The 22514-nt window shown below is 39.8% G+C and overlaps 1 protein-coding gene across 4 annotated transcripts in view; it reads right to left on the bottom strand.

Annotated features, from left to right (window-relative positions):
• Nucleotides 1-21824, bottom strand: part of LOC122556583 (transcription factor 7-like 2) — a 243554-nt gene extending 221730 nt beyond the window's left edge. For all 4 annotated transcript variants that reach the window (XM_043703431.2, XM_043703435.2, XM_043703434.2 and 1 more), the window contains exons 1-3: nucleotides 21605-21824; nucleotides 21410-21476; nucleotides 21122-21234 (exon numbers count right to left, since the gene is read on the bottom strand). In XM_043703431.2, the coding sequence (XP_043559366.2) occupies nucleotides 21122-21234; nucleotides 21410-21476; nucleotides 21605-21799 (375 nt within the window). In that variant the 5' untranslated portion in view covers nucleotides 21800-21824. The remainder of the gene's footprint in view (nucleotides 1-21121; nucleotides 21235-21409; nucleotides 21477-21604) is intronic.
• Nucleotides 21825-22514: the final 690 nt, after the last annotated feature.

The following is a 22514-nucleotide window of genomic DNA, read 5'->3' as shown; positions in this document are numbered from 1 at the left end:
TAATCCACTTGCTGGAGTCAGACCTAGCACAAAGGAAGATCATTATGGTTGCTGGAGACCAATCTACTCAGTTATCATAGAATCACAGAATCCTGACAGTGAAGAAAGAGACAGTGCTAATCCCTGTGCCACTGTGTCATCCTCATGGGACAGGTAGTAGAAATTCCTCAGGTCATTTTCCAACCATCTTCAGCCGCTTTGTCATAAGGTCAAAGGGGGAGCTAATCATTTGTGGTATTGTACTGCATAATGTACGGTTTTGTTCGTAATCTCTTACATGATTAATGCAATGCAAAACATGCAGCAAAACATGGTATTATTCAGACCTGGATTGATAAGTTTCAACATTTGTGCGATAATGATAACCTCCAACAAGAGACAGTCTAACTAACTCCCTTTGACTTTCAATGGCATTATCTGTTTTGAATCACTCATTATATACCAGATGCTCTGCTGGGCCAACCCACAGAAATGTCAAGACTATAATAGCAAGTAACAGGTTGGTCAGTGGTTCACTATCTGATACTTACAAGCCTTACACCAATTCCAAATCACAATTCAGGAATGTAATGAAATACTCCTCACTTGTCTGGTTGAGTGAAAGTTTAATAACACTCCAAATACCCACCACCATCCAGGAAAAAAACAATTTGCTTAAAGTCGTTCTATCCAGTATAACGTCCTCTCCCTCTGTCACTAGATTGCCATGGATGCAGTGTATGCTATCTACTGTTTGTACTGCAGCAAGTTGCCTAAGTTTCTTTGATAGTTTTTCTAAACCCACAACTTCTAACAAACAAAGGCTGCAGCTGCATGGATTATCATCAAATCCAAATTCCCCTTCATGTTACACAACAACCCAATTTATAGAATCATAGAGGTCTACAGCACAGAAAAAGACCTCAACCCACTGTGTCTGCACCAGTCAAAAACAATCACCTCACTCTGCTTTTCCAGCACTTGGCCCATAGTCTCATATAATATGGTATCACACGTGCACAGTCTCATAATATATTACCCAACTCTGCTATTGAAGTATCTGAAAGAAGAAAACTGACTATCACTTTCTCAAGGGTAAAGGACGACGGTCATTAATCACTGGTTTTGTCAGCGATATGCAGAACTGACCCCCACTACTCCCAGTTCCCTCAAATTAAACCAAAAGAAACATAGTGGAATATCAGACCCTGGCCTAATGAGTTATAAATTTGATCAGGGAATACCCAATATTTTCATTTGATGAGTACAGCATGAAGAAAAGGTTAGTCAGGGTTTGAATTCCAATTATTATCCTGTGTTCCCTCCTGGGAATGCCATATCTGTTGTTTTCAAGTGTAGCGACTGCTACATGATGCTCCGTTGGTAAAGCAATTCCGTCCTCCAGTTCTCTTGGCTTTGGTGTGAAGAATGGTCAATTGAGGAAAGACTCTGGGGAAGATAGTTTTTGAAAGCAGGAGGCATCTCTTTTAAAAAGTAGAAAAGAATCTATTTTTAAAAACTGCACAGTGCAAGGTATAGGAACAGAACAAAAAAATGTCGCCTCCCTTGCGTTAAATGGTTAAATCTGGGTGCTTGGCTTCAACTTGTTTATGTCTGGTTACTGAGATGGCTAAGAAACACACACCAGGTGTTCCTGTGGTTACAGATATTCTCAGCATTCAATGCAGGCTCCCCATCTCAACCACACTGTCATATTTTGCTTGTTAAACCCTCCAAACAAAGAAAAAAATAAAATCAGATAACATTATCTCAGTTACATTAGCTCTCACTCCACACCTAAGATTTGAGCTTTCCTTGAACACTGGAAAAGACGGTTCTCGTACACTTTAAGTCTTTAGATGAAAAACCACAGCACAGCACAGCCTCAATTCATCTATACTGTTTCCCCTACCAGATCTGACAGAGTTATTGAGGCAGTTCGTTGAAGCTACTGTATTGTGCCATAAATCAAAGGGTTTCTACACTTTTCAAACTAAACATCCATTTGCTTTTTTGCAAGTTTGCTTTGAATTTTTTTTAAGTGATTTGTTCCTCTGGTATAACCTTAAAAAAAACTTAACAATGCCATGAAAAAAGTGAGGTTTAAAAGAGTTAATCCAGTGTGCATGGTAATAGTTTGTATGACTAAAGTTTTATCAAAAGTCTGTATGACATCTACAGCATACAAAGTGGAAAAGTAGGGAGAAAAAAAACGACATGGCTATTAGTTGGACATAATGACACAGGTACAGCAAAACCTAATTTGTTGAATAAATGTCACCATAATTAAATTACTTAGCATAATAACTGTGCTAAATGACACGATATAGGCTCATGCTTGAGATAGTTTATAATGACACTGCAAAGTAAAACATTAACTGACCCCACATCCTAACTTCAGTCCATGGTCTATGCTGAATTTGTTGATCTTGACAAGGACAACAGATACCATGGCTGGTATCTTGTTGACATGGTGCAGATCTCAACTGCAAGCTGGAGAGCTCGCTAGACACCAGCATTGCTTAGTCTAGAGTAGGCCCACCAAACCTAATGTCAATCAGTCACTGGTGAGGCCACCAGTGGACCACAGACTGCAATTAGGATCATAGGGGCAGAAGTCCCAGGCAACAGGAGCTGCTGGCCAATCGGTAGCTTGTAGCTCTTGTACTTGCTCTTCCCCTATCTGAGAGGATGTGGAAGCTGGTGGAAGGGCATCCAGGATTGCAGAGGATCAAGGTGTAAGGGAATGGAGAGGAGTCATTTCTGGTTTGGAGATTACAGAGAGAGGGGAAACTGTGGCTGCAGAAACAAAGCAAGGTAGTTGGTTATCAGTGGACAGTTTCTCAATCAGGCGCAGCTTGCCATTGATCAAAGGTTGCATCTATCCCGCTCCAAGAGTATAAATCACCCAGGCTATAGGGGGACAGTCTACTTGCAGCTGGGTTAATCTCAGTGGCATCTGACTGAAGTCTTCTGTGTTCCTTAATTAAACACTTAAGAGCCTTAAACTGTAGCAGTGTGGGAACAGTGACCATGATCTCTCTGCTCCAAACTTAATTCTGATAGAAATAAGAAGACATTGGCACATGGGTACACCACCATCTCATCAAATCAAATGACTTTGTTGATGCCAAGCTCATCCCCTCAAGATGGTTCCACTTCATGCCTGAATCAGTTTTGGAAGCCTTGGATTAAAATTGGGAAATAACTCCGTCAGAATTCCGATGCCTCACTGCCATACAGTCAAATTTGTGAGCCTAAACAATCCTACAAGCCAATGTCTTGGTTAATACAATTCATTTGGTTAGGAAGGCAGCAGAAAACCCATGAGTTGCACTGTTTTAGATGGTTAAATCCCTGGCATGCACTTTGCTTCCCACAGCCTGCAATCTGTGCTTTTTAATTCATGGATATTTGAAATAGGAATGTGAGTTTGGGGTATATCTTCTTCATTGGGAAATTACAGACTCTACAAGTGTAGAGCTTTCAATCAATCCTTGAAGGTTTCAATGCATCTTTTCAGATGGTTTCAGAGAATATCTCTGGGACACCCGCACCCACCAATCCCACTGCCCGTGGCTGAACACTTCAACTCCCCCTCCTACTCCGTCAAGGACATGCAGGTCCTGGGCCTCCTCCATCACCAAACTGTTACCACCTGACGCCTGGAGGAAGAACGCTTCATATTCCGCCTTGGGATTCTGCAGCCACACGGGACAATGTGGATTTTAACAACTTCCTCATTTCTCCTCCCCCCACATTATCCCGTCCCAAGCCTCCAACTTGGCATCACCTTCCGGACCTGTCCATCACTGTCCCCTCTGACCTATCACTTTCTCCCTCACCTTCATCCACCTATTGCTTTCTCACAAAAGTGGGGAATCTCACAGAAAATTCTAACAGGACCAGGCACCGTAGATGCAGGAAGGATGTTGCCAATGAATGGGCACTCCAGAACCAGGAGTCATAACTTAAGGGTATGGGGTAGGTCATTTAGGAAATGAGGAGAAATTTCTTCACCAGAGGATGGTATGCCTGTGATTGAGGCCAAAATATGAATGCTTTCAAAAAGAAGTTAGCTATAGCTCTTCGAACACAGGAATCAAAGGGTATGGAGAAAACGTGGCAACAGGGTACAGAGTGGAGCAGACTTGAAGGGCCAAATAACCTACTCCACTCTTATTTTTGCTGTTTCCGTGCATTCCTCGATCAAAACAAAACTATCCAAAGAAACATTTCCCGTTTTATCTTGGAGAACAAGTGAGAGCCAGGAACATTTTTAAAATAACTCAACAATCACATTCATTGACAGAGGGCTAAGATACATACAAATGACTTTGACCCCATTTCTTTCTCTAAAAATGCTGAAAAGATCTGAAACTTGAGTGTTGACAAGCCTATGGCTTAGTGCAATTACTTGCCCCAAGGCTATATTCAGGTCACTTTGAGTTGACAGTGAGACTTTGAGCTTTTGTTAGCTGCCATAGGTTAACATGCACATAATCATCGCAGTTGTCAGTTAAGCACAATATTTGGGGTTGACAGTAATACCTTCCACCTCGTTAAAAGCAACTGCCTTGAGTAAAGAACTGCTATATATTTAAGTGATGGTTAGATATATAAATATATTTGCAAGGATGATTTCCTCTGCTGCTCCTATGACAAATGTAAATAGGCCTACATGTTTAATTTCTTTAGAAATGGCAAATGTAGAAATCTACCCTGCAGCTTAATAAAACTCAAAAGGTATATGCCTGGAATTTGTGCATGGGTTATCCTAATCTCCTTCCATAACTTCAGAGCCTTTGAGGAAATGGCATTAACAGACTAAAAATGACTGATTACACTGTTCTCCTGGGGGTTCCACTAATCATTCACCAAAATCACAGGAACTGATGAGGAACTCCACAGAAATTCTCTGCCACAAATTCTTTCAAATCTTGGTAGATTACAGAGTTAAAGTAATTCTTGCTTGAAAACCTACTAAGATTCTAATTGAAAGGGATTAAGATGGTTTCTGCTGATGTCATCAGCAGTCTGACTCTGTAGAGGTTTCATTGGTTCAGCTCTGCTGGAGAAGTCTGCGGATTTGATAGGGCAATCTGTACTTCGGCGTGGCTCCAACTTAATGTTTCATAATGCGGCCCTTTAATGAAGTTCACCACTTGAAGAATTAAGAATGTAATTGTTTACAGATATAATATGTTTCTAATCTGTATTAAAGTGTAATTGAACATAGAGTGGTAGCTCAGTCTTAGAAGTAAAATTAACTTTTTCACTGTTGGAAGCCAAGCCTTGCAGTTGAACAAACAGCAATTTACAATATGACATATTATACATATATATATTTATTTATATATACATAAATATATATTTATAGTTTAGCTGCTCCTTCTTTTGAAGATGGAAAGATCTTGCAATACAAACTCAGCACCCTAAATTATATAGGCAATTAACTTTGCAGTTGTGCCAGGATCGTACCCTCCAGCACTGACCATTACAAAACATGTTCCAGTCAGTGTGAGGGCATCTTATTTGTACGGAACAGGAAGACATAAGGCCATCTTATGTACTGATTTAGTGGAAACTCTTGCTTGAGACAGCCTAGATTCCTTGAGCTAGATCATTGCCTCAAATGAGAGAGCTAGTCAAGGGACTTCATTTGTTAAAAGATCTCTTTTAACAGTCCAAGCAGATATTTGCCAGATGCAGAAGCCCACTAGATGTAATCTTGTCCTGTTATATCTCACCCACTCTGTGTTCTGACTGTCATTACCACACTTGGCTCCTATCCAACGTCAGGAAAAGAACTTGTAAGGCCAAGAACAGGCCCCTGACATTGCTCCCACCGGTCCTTTAGCTTAGTTTTAACAGGTGGATGGACATTCCTCTTATTAAACAGATTCTTTGGAAACTCCCAAAGAGATTCTTTGGAAACTCTTCATAACTCATAGTTATGAAGCCCCCACATAACTGTGTTTCCACTATTACCATGGAATTCTGGCATCCTCTACTGAGAACAATGGTGGAATGCCCAAGTAATTTTGCTACATTATGCTCATGGCAATTAAGGAAGAAAATTGCAATAAGATTAAGTAATCCTTGGTGACTAAATGATTTATGTTAAAAATAGCTACCAATATAAAATAATATAAAATTTCAGATACATACCAACCCAACTGCAGGTTATATCACTCTTCCTTCACTGTGACCGGATCAAAATCCTGGAATTCCTTTCCTGTAATAGATTACTTACAGTGTGGAAACAGGCCCTAACACTACGGGCAATTTAGGTAAAAACAATGACTGCAGATGCTGGAAACAAGATTCTGGATCAGTGCTGCTGGAAGAGCACAGCAGTTCAGGCAGCATCCGAGGACAGGCAAAATCTGAGGACAGGCACTACGGGCAATTTAGCATGGCCAATTCACCTAACCTGCACATTTTAGGACTCTGGGAGGAAACCGGAGCACCCGGAGGAAACCCACGCAGACACGGGGAGAATGTGCAAACTCCACACAGAGAGTCGCCTGAGGTGGGAATTGAACCCGGGTCTCTGGCACTGTGAGGCAGCAGTGCTAACCACTATGCCACCATGCCGCCCAAAGATTAGATTACTTACAATGTGGAAACAGGCCCTTCGGCCCAACAAGTCCACACCGACCCGCCGAAGCACAACCCACCCAGACCCATTCCCCTACATTTACCCATTCACCTAACACTACGGTCAATTTAGCATGGCCAATTCATCTAACCCGCACATTTTGAACTGTGGGAGGAAACAGGAGCATTCCCACGCAGACACGGAGAGAATGTGCAAACTCCACACAGTCAGTCGCCTGAGGCGGGAATTGAACCCAGGTCTCTGGCACCGTAAGGCAGCAGTGCTAATCACTGTGCCACCGTGCCGCCCACGGCATTGTGTGTGTACCTACTCCTCCTATAGACTGTACCATTTTCTTAAGGATAATTATAAATGGGCAACAAGCGCTGGCTATGCTTGCATCCAATGAATAAATATTTTAAAAATCAGTGCATTCGAGTAATAAGGGATGGAATCATTAACATCGATAAAGTTCCAATATTCAATATATAACCTGCTGAGGTAGCTTTCTCAACCAGAGTCAATTATGACAATGCTAAAATTCTCTTTCAGTTAGGTAGTCTGTAGGAAGGATAACTCTGATGGATTGAGAAGAAGAAATCTGATAGTTATGTAAAGGGAAAGCAACTAGTTAAGAGTACTATTGGTCTACTCTAGGGACGTTGTCAATGGACATGGGAAAATGGTAGACATGCTGAACAATTATTTTGCTTCAGTATTCGCAACAGAAAAGGAGGATAGCTTGCTGGAAGCCCCAAAAATCTTAACAGAAGATCAGGGACACAGTTTAAATAACATTCAAAACTTAAGCAAATCATTAATAGTGGGGAAATTAATGGAACTGAAGAATGATGAATCCCCAGGATCTGATGGTTTCCATTCACTGGCCCTAATTATAATCTTTCAGAGTTCCTTGGATTCAGGAGTTGTACCTCTGGATTGGAATTTGCTTATGTCAGTCTCTTTTTAGGAAGGGTGACAAGGAATCTAGGGAATTACAGGCCAGTTAGCCGAACATCTGGGGTGCAGAAATTATTGGAGTCTCCAATCAAGGATAGGGTAAGTGATCACCTCAAAAAATTTCAATTAATCAGGGACAGACAACATGAAGTCATGAAGGGTAGGTCATGCTTGAAAAACCTCATTGAATTTTTAAAGAGGTAACAAAGGTGGTGGATAGAGGTAAGTGAATGGATGTGGTTTATATGACTTTTGATAAAGTCCCACTGTCAGCTAAGGTGGAAGCTCACAGAATTGAGGCAACATTACTGACATAGATAGGAAATTAGTTGAGTGGCAGGAAACAGAGAGTTGAAATACAGGTAAGTGCTCAGATTGGCAGGAGCCTTGGGGATCTGTGTTGGACCTCAATTATTCACAATATTCATTAACAACTTGAATAATGATATAAAAAGTCAAATATCCAAATTTGTTGACTACATAAAATTGGGCAGCATTGTAGACCTTGTTGATGACAGCATAAAATTACAACAGGATAATGATAGTTTAGGTGAATGGGCAAAGCTATGGCAGATAGATTTTAATATAAGCAAGTGTGAGGTTATCCAATTTGGATTGAAAAAGGTTAGATCAGAGTATATTTTATGATGTACAAAGTTAAATACAGTAGATGTCCAATAAGACTGAGGGTTCAGGTGCAAAAAATAGTCAATGGAATGCTGGCCTTCATATCTAAAGAGCTGGAGTATAAGTATGTAGATATTATACTGTAGTTATATAAAGCCCTAGGTTGATCCCACTGACAGTACTGAGAGCAGATCTGGGCAAAACACCTTGGGAAGGATGTTTTAACTTTGGAGAGAGTTCATCACAGGTTTATAAGGATGATACTTGAACTTCAGGGGTCATGTTCTGAGGACAGATTAGACAAGTTAGGCCTTTATTCTCCAAAATTTAGAATGTTAAGAAGTGATATAACTAATGACCTCAGGACATTAACAGGTAAAGACAGGGTAGGTAAAGATTGGAGATTCTAGAACCAAGAGCATAGTCTAAGAATTTAGTGCTAGGCCATTCAGGAGAGATGTTAGAAAGCATTTTTACGTGCGAAGAGGAATGGAGGTTTGGAACTCTCTTCCTCAAATGGCTGTCAGTGCTAATACAATTGTTAAATTTAAATCTGAGATAGATAATTTTTTTATTAAACAATGGTATCAAGGGATATGGCCCCATGGTGGGCATATATAGTTAGGTCACTGATCTTATTGAATGGTGGAACAGACACAAGAGGCAGAATGGCCTACTCCTGTTCCTATGTTCTTAATTTCTTCACCCAGACAGTGATGAGCCTGTGGAATTTGATACCATAGAAAGCAACTGCGACCAGTACATAGTACAAGTTGAATATAGTGGATCAATTTAGAATCAACGGATATGGTAAAAAAGAAGCAACGGGTTATTGTGTTAGATGATCAAAGATGATTATATTGAATGGCAGAGCAGGATTAAAAGGCTAAATGGCCTAATTCTGTTCCATGTTTCTAGGTTTATCTGAGTTGCACAATCAAACGTTTGCATTTTGGAAAGGCAAATCAGGGCAGGACTTATACACTTAATAGTAATGCCCTGGGGAGTGTTGCTAAATAAAGAGACCTTGGAGTGAACGTGCATAATTCTTTGAAAGTGGAGTCACAGGCAATAAAGATAGTGAAGAAGGCTTTTGGTATGTTTGTCTTTATTGTTCAGTTCGCTGAGTGTAGGAGTTGAGAGGTCATGTTGTGGCTATTAATGACATTGGTTAGGAATGCTGCATTCAGTTCTGGTCTTCCAGCAGTAGAGAGGATGTTGTGAAACCTGAAAGGGCTCAGAGAAGATTTACAAAGATGTTGCCATGTTTGGAGAGTTTGAACAGGCTGGGGTTATTTTTCCTGGAGCGTTGAAGCTGAGAGGTGACCTTATGGAAGTTTAGAAAATCATGAGGGATATGGATGGGGTGAATGGCCAAGGTCTTTCCCCGGGGTAGGGGAGTCCAAAGTTAGAGTGGAGAAAGATTCAAAAGGGACCTAAAGAGCAACTTTTTCATGCAGAGGGTGGTACATGTATGGAATGAGCTGCCAGAGGAATTGGTGGAGCTGGTACAATTATAAGATTTAAAAGGCAACTGAATGGGTACATGAACAGGAAGGGTTTAGAGGGATAGGGACCAAATGCTGGCAAATGGGACTAGATTAACTTCGGATAAGCAGTCGGCATGGATGTGTTGGGCTGAAGGGTCTGTTTCCTTGTTGTACATCTCTACGATGCTAGTGTTTGAGGCTAAAGGGATCAATGGATACAGGGAAAAAACAACAACAGGTTATTATGTTGGAAGATCAAACATGATGATCATGAATGGCAGAGCTGGCTTGAAGGGCTGATGGCCCACTTCTGTTCCTATTTTCTATCTTTCAATGTCTATGTTCTCTGAGCTGCTAGATCCAATGTTTGCACAATTTGGCTCAAGATCTATAGCTAGGCAATAAACTCCTGATCAGGATATTCAAAGGTGCTGATAGCTTTGTACAGTCAAGATTGTATCTGGAAATTATGTCTGCTTTTTTGCCAAAATATGTTAGGATCAATTTCTCCCCATCATGTTTCAATATCAAACATAATATTAGAAACAATCTAGTTCATAGTTCTTAATATTTAAATAATGTAGACAATTCATCCCAAACCCTTTTTTATTACAACCTCCCATTCAATATTTTATCAGTAAATCAAGTCAAACCATTCGAAAATGATTAGTAGATTCATTCACATAGTACCTGGCTTCAGTTCAGACAGAGTGGTTCTGTTCATTTCTCTGGAATAAATATTATAGTAAGATCTTGCACCAAAGAGTTTTGTTGTTTGGACTTCACATATATTATAATAATATTTTCTTTTGCTCTGTTCTCTAAAGAAGGACACATCAAGTAAGGACCTTTCTTTAGTGTTAATATATGAGACTTTTCCCTTCCAGGAAACTGAAAGCTTTAAGTGATGCTGGAAATATTGGCAATAGACAAAGATGAGGCAGCCATTAATAGCACAGGCCTAGAATCCATGTGAGTACAGACAAAGGATAAAATATGGATTCTCTAAAAACTACTTAATAGACGAAGTGACACAGAAAGAAAAATAAGCTAATAAATTAGGGACATGACTGAAAATACATAAAATAATAATTATGGTCAAGAGATATGTAACGGGAATAAGGGAATAGAGTTCACACATTGTAAATAGATAAGAGGTCCATCAAGGAAATATTCACTACTGAATCTAATAATGGGTAGTGAAGCAGAATAGACATGTGAAGGAATGCATATGAAAATCTCAGCAATAGTGACCATAACATAACACACTTTAAGATATTAATTGAGCAAGATACAAGATTACCGAAGGGTTTGCTTCCGTGCTGTACATCTCTATGACTCTATTAACACATTTCATGGGAATACATTCGAGAAAAGCCCATTTTGAGAAGCTGAAATAGAACTTGAAAAAACAAAATGGAGCACAATATTGGCAGCAAATGATGAAAAACAACAACGGGCAACATTTCAAAAGGTGTTCAACAGACCAGAAAGAGTATATCCACTAACATGCAGGTATAACCTAAATACTTAAGGGGGGGTGAATAATGTGGATGAATAATGACACAAGGGAAAACTTGAGCGTTGGGTCCAAGGTATGAATTAAGTATATGGACAGCAAAAAGGAGCATTACAAGGGAGAATACTAAGATATTGTGGATTTTTTTTTTGTTCAGCTAGGTATATAGAGTGTGATGAGGAATGTTTCTTAAAGACCTATTCCAATTCCTGTAGCAGCTGTGCTCCTTTGCCTAGCGTCACATTTGTATTCCTGAAACTATTTCAAGCCAACTGTCTTTCTCTAGTGGAGTGAGGTGCCCATTGTCCTTTGTGAACTATGGCTTAGATATTAGAAAAGAAGACAAAAAACAGTTAAGAAGGCAAAGAGAAACTGTAAAATTATTAGGGACACAAAACCAAATAGTAAAATATTCCAGAGAAATATTAATAAATAAAAAGTCAGAAATGGAATGGGCCACTGTAAATTGGATAGGATAAATCACAGACATCAATTGAAAAATGAAAAAAATATTAATCAGACACGAGATGAGAAGATAAGATAGGAAATAACATAATTACATTTAATGTAGAAATCACAGAAGTATTAAATGAAGTACTTAAACAGAATAAGACTCCTGGTCCAAATGGATTGTATTCACACATAATAAAAGAATCTACAGAAGACACTGCAGACACAATATTATAGATGTATAACAATTAATTAGGAAAACATGTAATGCCCAAAAGACTAAGACAGATAGCTGACATTATGCCAATATTTAAGAAGGAAGCTTGAACATATCCAAGAGAGTATAGTCCAGTCACCTTTACATCAATTAGGAAAGCTAATTAAATTCCAATAGTAGAACATTTATAAATCAAAAATGCAATGCTATATAGTCAGCATGAATTTCAAAAGTGAAGGTCTTTGTTGACTGTCCACATTGAATCCTTTGAAGAGGGGTCAAGGATTCAGTGTGACAGAGATACAAAGTACGGTTCGACAAAGGTTAATGCTGGGGTTACTGTTGCTCACAATTTATATCAATAATTTAAATTAATAATTTAAAATTTGGAATGAAAGTACAATTTCTAAACTTGCCTATGACACCAGAAGCCTCGTCAATACTGTTACCTCGTGTTAATAATAAGGAGGTTGCATATTACTTACAAAATTAGAATCTAAATGGAGTACAGCAGTAAAGGGATCCGGGAACACAAATATACAAATCTCTATAAGAAGTGACAAGTTAATAAGGATAATAAAATCAAGCTAAGCATTTCAGTTTATTGCAATTGGAAAGAAGAGAAGGTATGCTATTTTTTTATTGAACTTTGTTTAGATTGTACTGAGGTTAATGTGTACTTTTCTAGTTAGAGTATCATAAAAAAAGGATATAGAAGCACTGGTATGGGTGGAAAAGGATTTCACAAGGTACAAGAAGGCACTGACTATTCCTGGGAGATGTAGACTCACTGACCCTGGCAGATCACCAATTCTTCATTCAAACTGGTATTCTCCTTGTGAGCCTAGGCAATGAGTATTGATAGGCAAACTAACATGGAAAACTTCACTCCTGATGCATACACTTGCATTCTCTCTGGGACCAGTGGCTGGACAACATTAATAAGACTAAACCATGACTGATGTTCCACCTTAAATCCCCAAATCCTAAAAGTAAAACACTTCTATGTGTATAATGCTTTTTATAATCACAGACTATCCTAAGTGTTTTATCTCAAGTATTTTTGAAGTAGTCACTATTGTAATGCAGTAAGGTTAATTGCAGCGCCTTTCTTGCTGACTACACAGAACATGGAATCCTTAAAGTGTGGAAACATTTGACCTGACAAGTTCACACCGACCCTCCGAAGAGGAACCCACCCAGACCCATTCTTCTACCTTATTACTCTACATTTACACCTGATTAATGCACCTAACCCACGCACCCCTGAACATTAGTTTGAATAGTTCATTCAACAAAATACTTTGTTTTAATTAAATCGTTAACTTTCCTGGAGAACACCTCCTGTATCATGCTCCTACAGATATGTGAGGTAGATGTGCTTCATTCTTTTTATGCTTGGCCGGGTGAAGTAGTAATGGGGAACAAAGAAATTGTGGAGGAACTGAATTGGTACTTTGCATCAGTTTTCACTAAGGAAGACACCAGTAGCATACTAAAACTTCAAGAGAGTCAAGAACAGAGGTCACTGTAATGGCCATCACGAAGGAGAAGGTGCTGGGGAAGTTGAAAGGTCTGACGGTAGAAAAATCACTTGGACCAGATAGACTGTGCCCCAGAGTTCTGAAGGAGACAGCTGAGAAGATTGTGGACACATTGGTGGTGATCATTCAGGAATCACTGAAGTCAGTGAAGGTCCGAAAGGTCTGACCCCTGTTTAAGAGAGGAAGGAAGAAAGCAGGGAATTTTAGGCTGGTTAGCCTAATGTCAATCACAGTAAGATTTTAGAGTCTATTATTAAGGACGATATTGTGAAGTACTTGGAAGTGTAAAGCAGGGCTGAGACAGCACAGCTTCATTAAGGGAAGGTCATACCGGAAAAATCTTTGAAGGGGTGACCAGCAAGTTAGATAATAGGTGTGATTCGGATGTCTGGAAGACCTTTGACAAGGTGCCACATAGGAGGCTGCTAAATAAGAAAAGAGTCGATAGCGTTAGGGGTAGGGCATGGATAGAGGATTGGCTGACTGGTAGAAGGCAGAGAGTGGGGATAAAAGAGTCTTTTTCTGGATGGCAGCCAGTGAGTAGTGGAGTTCTGCAGGTATCTATGTTAGGACCACAACTATTCATTTTAGACATTAACCATCTGGACAAAGGAAGTGAAAGCATTGCTGCATCTGACATAAAGATAGGTGGAGGGGCTGTTGAAGAAGTTAGGAGACTGCAGAAGGATTTTGACTGGCTAAGAGAGTGGTCAAAGAAAAGGAAGATGGAATATAAATATGCAGTTATTCACTTTGCCAGGAAAGAAAGAGGGGTAGACTATTTTCTAAATGGAGACAGGTTTCGGAAATCTGAGGCACAAAAGGACTTGGGGGTCCTGGTTCAGGAATTTCTTAAGATTAACACGCAGGTTCAGTTAGCAGTTAGGAAGGCAAATGCAATGTTAGCATTTATTTCAAGAGGGCTATAATACAACAGCAGAAATGTACTGCTGAAAGTGTACAGATTTCTGGTCAGACCACATTTGGAGTACTATGAGCAGTTTTGGGCCCTGTATCTTGGGAAGGATCTGCTTGATTGGATAATCCAGAGCAGGTTTACAAGAATGAAGGCTTGTAGGGATGAAGGCTTATCATATGAGGAGTGGTTGAGGACTCTAATTCTATACTTCATCGAGTTTAGAAGGACCGGGGTGGGTGGGGTGGGGGGGAGATAGTTGTGTGGTGGTGGTGGTGTTAATTGATACTCACAAAATACTAAGAGCCCACTGGATAGAGTGGATGTGGAGAATATGTTTCCACAAGTAAGAGAGACTAGGACCTGAGGGCACAGTCTAAGAATGAAGGGTGACGCTTTAGAACTGAGATGAGAGGAATTTCTTCAGCCAGAGGGCGGCGAATCTGTGAAACTCATACCACAGAAGGTTGTGGGGGCCAAATCATTGAGTGTATTTAAGACAGAGATAGATAGGTTTTTGATTGGTAAGGGGATCAAGGGTAACAGGGAAAAGGCAGGAGATTGGCATTGAGAAGCACATCAGCCATGATCAAACGGTGGAGCGGACTCGATGGGCCAAATGACCTAATTCTGTTCCTATGTCTTATGGTGTGGAGAAGGGTTGAGGAGATGATATTGGAACAGGATCCTTGCAGGGAATGGCTATTAACTGTGTTTGAGCTCCACATTGTTCAACATTTTGCTCTGATAGAGCACTATGTGGGGACAGTAGGCTTTTGAAAAGCTTAAAACAGTCAGCACTTAGTTTTGCTGCCCCCATGCTAAGTGAGTTGGATGGGGATGGTGGTGGTCGGGGTAGGCATGGGAGGGTATGTGGTAAAGCAATTGAATGATAAGCATATTCACAAGTAGCATGGGACTTGTGGTTACTACATGGATTTTCCACAGTGAACTGCCAAGTAATCTTCATTCCTATAACATTTGGTTAAGTCCAGGCAGATCAAAGTGTTTAAATCATTAACGTTGTTTGGCACTTAAGGCAGTCCGTACTTTCATTCGAACTATTTCCATGATACTTGGCTACTTTGCTAAATGAAAACACTAGATCTCAATTACACTCAAAACGCCCAGACCCCATATGAAGAACAAATCCTCTATTCAGTTTGATCTCCGGCAACTTTATGAAAAGGACTGGCAAACTTCTTCTCAGTTGGAGAGGGAAAATATCGGTGATATCATGTGCCTTTTAGCTCATTTTTCAAAATAGATGCCAAGTTCCCAAATGTCACACAAGATTATCGAAATATCATCACATTATCAATGTCATTTTGCCATAAATATACTCTAGAAAATCTAGGCTTTGTTTTAATAGCTGAGGAGAATATGACAGAGAAAAGAGCAACTGAACAAAATCTGGCAGGGTTTTCTGATTCAGAGTTTGGTAGCCTCTATAGATAGTTTGTTTGCTCAGGATCCCTGAAGTGGGTATTTGGCTCCATAAATATTGTGACCAAGGTCCAGAGACAAAATCAGACATAAAAAAACACATGGAGTTTACATTGTAAATCCTTGGCTCAGATTTTCCCAGGTCCATCATGGAATATTCACTGGCCTTTTAAGGGACTTAAAGGAAAGTATAAAGTTATCTAATTATGTTATTATAGAATCAGGAGCAGCACTGCTTGCGCCTTTGCATTAACAACAGCCTCTGCATTAACAATGGAGACTGCTGCTAGCTAGTGTCCAATCCACTTTGCCATTCACTTTCCCAACAAGACGTACATATGGACAATCTTCCTATCCAAGCTGTTGAATTTTAGGAAGCCTGGACAAATCAGCAAGCTTGGACACCCAACAGACATCCAAAGCTGGCCATTACTATGGAGATAAGGCTCAAATCCCAAATTGAGCTTCCGACAGACATTTGCAATATTATTGATTTCACACTGCTGCTTCACAAACATCCTGATTCCTTCCAACAATCCACAATCTACACATCTTAAGCTTGTTTTACGATCTGTTTCCAAAACAAATAAAGCTTTTAAAATTATCATCGTAGTTTGAGCAGACTGGGCCTAGTCAAAGGTCCATGGTACCATGGGACAGTTTTCTCCATTAAATACGCGATATAATGCAAATTGTTTCATGGTTGTTCCCTTTCCCCTCAAAAACAGATAAGGTTTCAGATTTTGACGTGTTGATTATGATAAATAATTATCTTAAACAACTGCATTAAATTTAAATCACGTCTAATAATATTTCTAATGTAATTTGGATTTTTCAAACTCCTTTGAAAAAGCATGTGTGGTAAAATAATAGGAGGCAGGAGACTGATGGGGTCTTGTGTATAAGAGGAGGTCGGGCAATTTTTGTCATTCAGGGCAAGTGATTTCAAATGTTTTAAATATAACCTCCATAGAGTCAAACTTAGGATTTGTCATTTGAAGCTACAAAAAATATATTTTCACGTTGTCCTAAATGAGAGAAAAATAATGAATTTACAAGTGAATTATCATGATATCCAACTCCGTTATTCAAATTCAACCATTGCTACTGAAGTACAGCTTGTTCTGTGGTGGGATTGAAAAACTGTGATCAGTGTTGATCTACAGATTATACACCTTTCCTATTTCAGACAAAACTAAACTGTTATAATCTTCACCCACGTCCCCAACTTTGCTCTGCCTACCTGGCCAATTTGATGAGCTTTCCATGTTACTGGCAGGTGCTGAACAGAATCAAGAAGGTGTGTGTGTGTGTTGGATTGTTCATTTTATCCCTCTGTCAATTGACCTATCTAACCATTTAACCATCAGGGACTAGGATCTGTCTGCCCTCATTCTGAGGTGACAAGCACAGGACAAGACTTATGTATGTAGGCTATAAAATCCCAAATTATTAACAAACTCACTTGTATAAGAACACTATTTACTTATGAAATCTTTAAAGGATAAAATGAAGGGACATTAAGATGGTTGGTAAAAACACTCAGAGCTGAAAATGACAGATGTGTTAATAATTTTTCATGGTCATTTTCACAGAGCATTCCCAAGTCGGGTATTTCACTGCTTTCTACCAACAAAAGGCCTTTACTTTAAATTTAATAAAACAACTTCCATTGCACCAATGGAACAATTCCATCACTCATCCGTTCCGTGATACTGACAAGTTAGTGCTAATTTGCACAAATACACCCAAACTATTAATGCTGGAAGCTCAGGTCCATCAAGAATTAGGTTTAACATATCTGAAACAAAACGACTAAAACTTTTGTTGGAGGGAAATGCTGATGGTGTACCTCGGTGTATTCATTCATTCAAACTATGCCTGAAGGCAGGTCCTTAGCTCATTGTCTGCAGATGCTTCATTCTTGGCAGCTTTTGAGAATTGTCAATATGACATTGCCTTCTTACTATTAGAAGCAAGCAGGACCCAAGTCTGCCTCAGCCAGAGTAGAACTGAGTACATTCTGTTGATAATTAAAAATCACACAACACCAGGTTATAGTCCAACAGGTTTATTTGGAAGCACTAGCTTCCAAATAAATCTGTTGGACTATAACCCGGTGTTGTGTGATTTTTAACTTTGTACACCCCAATCCAACACCAGCATTTCCAAATCATTCTGTTGATGTTATTCCTGAACCACACACTAGCCATCTAGACAATTCAGCTAACTGCTCCAAACCCATGCCCCACACCCACTCCACCTCAAGTATAACAACACTGAATAAACGTTGTAGGGAAGAAAGTACCTAAGACCCAAGGGTGTGATCATTGCTTTTCTTTCCATTGTCTGACAGCAACTGTTGATTGGTGAATGAATTTAAGCATGTGCTGTCATTGCCAACTGTACGTAAAAACATTCGGAAGAAGTGAAGTACAATGCAATCGCATTCACTCAATACAACATAAGTTTTCAACTTGGAGTTTCACAAACGTGGAATAATTTTTTTATATTTCATGGACAGATAGATGGGCTGAGGTTTCTTTTGCATTCTGTTTCAAAAGGTATTTTCCACTATCTAAAGACTGTATCACCATCAAAGCTCCTTTTAACTCTTAAATGGCTAACATTCTCTGGGAACTGTGGGGTACCTCAGATGGCAATTTTTAAATTTTAAATTTCAACTATAACAGCATGTCAATGCACTAAACTGTAATAGCCAACTCTTTCAGTTTTTTTTCCTGAAGTTTATATTTGAGGTGGCATTCATTCCATTCAACTTGGCAGGGACTGAAAGCTGGATCCAAAGTCAGGTTTCTTTCCAAATCTGACTTGAGAATTTAAAGATTGGCATGACCACGTTGTCTGGTGAAATTTCCAAGGTATTAGCAGACAACAGTACCATTCTTATTGATCTTCCTATCTGCTCTAGCAATATAATCACAGCCCAAAGACAAATCATTTTTGGAACTTAATGCATTAAAGATCAAAATATTGCACAATATTTTAACATAATTTTTCCCCTTTAACCTAATATCTTAGAGATATTTTTGTTGAATTTGTGCTGGCTTCACAGAAACAACCTTCGTAAAAATAATGAATCTGACAGTGTGAGGGAATTAAATGCATTGTACACAACTGAAACATCCATCATTAAAATGCCTGTACCCACAAAAAATACCCAGGTCTTTCATTTGATCAAGCTCAACATTCATCTGAAAACAAAATCCCACACTTGTGTCACCAGCGTTTAAGTTCACTATTCAAATCAAAATGTTTACCAAAACACAAAGTAGTCAAGTTTTTCTGTTAAACTGTTTGATTCTGAAAAGGATCAAAGGATTCTGACAGTGATCTACATCATTTTTGAGATTTCTGACATCTGCCAGTCTGTCAATGAGAAATGAGCAAGATGCCTATAAAAACTAACGAGAACTGCGGATGCTGTAAATTAGAAAGGGTCACTGGACTTGGAACACTAACGTTGATTTCTCTGCACAGATGCTGCCAGACCTGCTGAGCTTTTCCAGCAACTTCTGTTTTTTGTTTGTGAGGAAAATGCCTAATTCACAGGAATTCTAAGGTTGTAAACAGATATTTAACAATAATGATTTTTTTCCCAATAGTTGTATTCCTAAGCTAACACGAAAGCTCATGTCTAATTTGATACCATACCTACCCCCAGCCCCACTCCTCCCACCCCAACCCCCACCTGCTCACTGCTTCATGAGCCCTAGAGCCCTCAAGCAAATCTGCTTACTGAAAAGATTTCCATTTGGCTCCACTGCAGAGAGAGCAAAAAACTACCACTCAAACCACATTGCACAACAATACGAGACACAATATCACAGCAACATATTGTGGATGTTTGAGCTTTGGATGGAAATGCTCAACAGGAATTTATCTGATATCAGATAAGCAAAGAGTTTTGTTATTAAAAAGGAAAACTGACTGACAGCTGTTGCTTGCATGGTATCTGTTCTTGTTGTGCAAGTTTATGGAACAAAAAACTTGTGTATAGACATCACAATCTTTTCAATCAGCTTGATGAGAGAGTGGGCAAAATTAAGATAGGGTTCTCTGCCACTTTCCAATTCAACATAATAATGTCTAATTTTGTGATCACATATGCATATTTGTGGAATAAGTTTTTATTTGAAACACCTTATTTATCAAGAAAGTTTTATTTTCATAAAATGACATTCTTGCCAGTTTCCAAGTATTTTTGTGTGGAATTGAATTTTAGAACATTACTTGGGGAAGTGCTGAATCCTAGATTTAAAGAAGGTTTCGTGGGATATTACTTTGAGATACAACTTTTTTTTCAGGCACTGCAAATATATTTTAATACCACAGTCTCAACTGGGTGGAGGTGATTTCTGTGCACATTTTCTGTACCGTAGACTGGTGCAGATTCTTTTTTTGAAAGGGGCTGGATATCATTTCAAAAATATATTGTTCTCTACTTTTGGACTATATTAAATGTCATTGAGATTAGATATTGGGAAACAATTTTTGGGAAGTCTCAGTGCTTACAACATACTGAAAAGAACATCATTATATTTTCAGACACGATGAACAAGTTTTACTCTTTGCCCAGTAAAGAACAAGATGAAAATAAGGGAGACTGATAGTACAGACTGTGATATTTATGTTTCAAAATTCCAGCTAAAAACAAAGGATTATTGTCAGGCTACAGCAGGGTTTTCTCTGAATTAGACTTTGTTTATTCTATTGCTAGTCCCCCGACAGCCTGTTCCAGTACCCAGCTCAAAAATGTTGTTAAACGTTTGAGAAAATCGAAACCATTGTGACAGTTTTCTTTAACTTTAATGTTACGAGGAGTCGAGAACGAGCTGAGATCGTCACTTCCTTCCCTCAATCCACCCAGACACTGAAGCTACTGGTGGACAACTTGACAGTGACAAACCTCTAGCGTTTGTTTACTCACACCATAGAGCAGCAAAAACAAATGCTGTGATGATGACTACCCTTCTCCAGGAACAAGGCGGCAACCAGAGGCAATGCATTTCATTTTGTTTTGACTGACTTGGTGTGTTGAACTACACCTCCAACCAGGAGAGACTCCGGGAATCTCAGCAAGGTGTTAACTATAGTTTAATTCCCAGATACCAGGCACTCTGCGAATTCAAAGGGGGCTGGGGGTGGGGAAGAGGGGAGAAGAAGACCCCATGAAACCCACAACCCAAACCTTGAATTTAACTTCTGAGTGAGCTGATGAGCTTTTTGTTTCCTGCCACAAGAACATTAATTCTCCCTTCCCACTTCCTAAAGACAATGAGTCTGAAAGAATAAGACGGGTGGATGTACGGTTCTTGCAATGTGCATAAGATACCCCCAGAACTTACAGATGGAGAAAGGGATCCATTAGACAGGTAGGGGTCCTGGAGCATCAGAAAGTGGGGATACCCCGAGTAGGCTGACCCCTTGAATGTCCCTCCATCTTGACGCTGCTTCAAAGCTGCAGGAGACAAGGAAAGGGGGGGAGAAAGTTTTTAACATCTCGTTGGCACTTAGCATACTTGGTTGCAAACGACTGGCGAACAAGGAGTGGGGGGGGGGGGGGTGGATGAAATAAAGATTGCTTTTATGGCGGGTACATCCAAAACAGTAAAAACACAAACAAGCCAACATACCGTCATCGATGTGACCTCTGGATTTGTCTTGGTAAATTCTTTGATTGTCCTGTGAGCGTCTGATCGCCTGTTTGGAATCATGTGAAAGAAGGATTTGCATGAGATGGGGTTGTCGGTGTTACACACATTAGTGTGCGTGCGTGAATAAGACTGAAAATGTATTAACACGAGCAAAGATCAAACTCTTTCACTCACCCCTAGATCGGATGCAGGATTCACGTTCTGGTTAGTCTCCGACTCGCTGACTAACGATGACTTCACGTCTGCTAAGTCCCTCTCTGTGAGAGCGTTCTCGGAGGCTTTCTCCTCCTGTTCCCCTTCGTCCTTAAAGGAGATCATTTCATCGTTCGCCCCCAGATCATCCCCTCCACCGCTGTTCAGCTGCGGCATTTTCCTCAGGTTTGTTTCCCCTTCAGTATTATTTCCCCCCCCCCCCCCAACCCCCCACCCCACCACCACCACCCCTCCACCCGACCTCTCCTCTCCTTCACTCTGCAAAGTTCCTTTGCCTGGGACTTGTGCTGCTTGTTGTAATACAGGACCCCCTGCCCCCACCCCCCCACCCCGAATCAATACAATGTGAAGTTGCACTCAGTTGGAGCAGGAGAGAGAGAGAGAAAAAAAAACCTCAGTGAAAGTACGGCAGCAGGGAGAGAAAAAAAGATCTGAAGCAGTTTGTGTTTAGGACCAAGGCGACGGCTCCTCAACATCAAAGAGTACCGCCTTTTGATTGACAGCTTCATTGACGGGAGGGGGATTCAATTGTTTTATCAACGAAACACTTTAAAATCATTACTATTTCCCTCACTAAGTCCATGTCCTTGCAATCAGCAGCCAACTCACTCCACTGTCTCCCCCCCCCCGTCCGCCCAAAGACTTACATACTTTCAAAAATATCTTTGTAAAATTCGATTTTCATTTGAGTGAGAGAAGCAACTACCGGCATCTCCCCTGACAAATAATTATTTACTCTATGTTTTCTCAATCCTCGTGTCTGTGAAAGAAAAAAATGTTCATTTTTTGTTGCTTTGTAAACCGCAATTCACTTTGGTCAAGAAATCATGTAACTTTTTTCTAAATTATGTTAATTCTTTAACGCGTCAGT

Source organism: Chiloscyllium plagiosum, unplaced genomic scaffold (genome assembly GCF_037043375.1).
Source record: "Chiloscyllium plagiosum isolate Xiang-an unplaced genomic scaffold, Cpla_swu_hap1 HiC_scaffold_16, whole genome shotgun sequence".
Classification (NCBI taxonomy): Eukaryota; Metazoa; Chordata; class Chondrichthyes; order Orectolobiformes; family Hemiscylliidae; genus Chiloscyllium; species Chiloscyllium plagiosum.
This window is presented reverse-complemented; position numbering and strand designations above follow the sequence as displayed.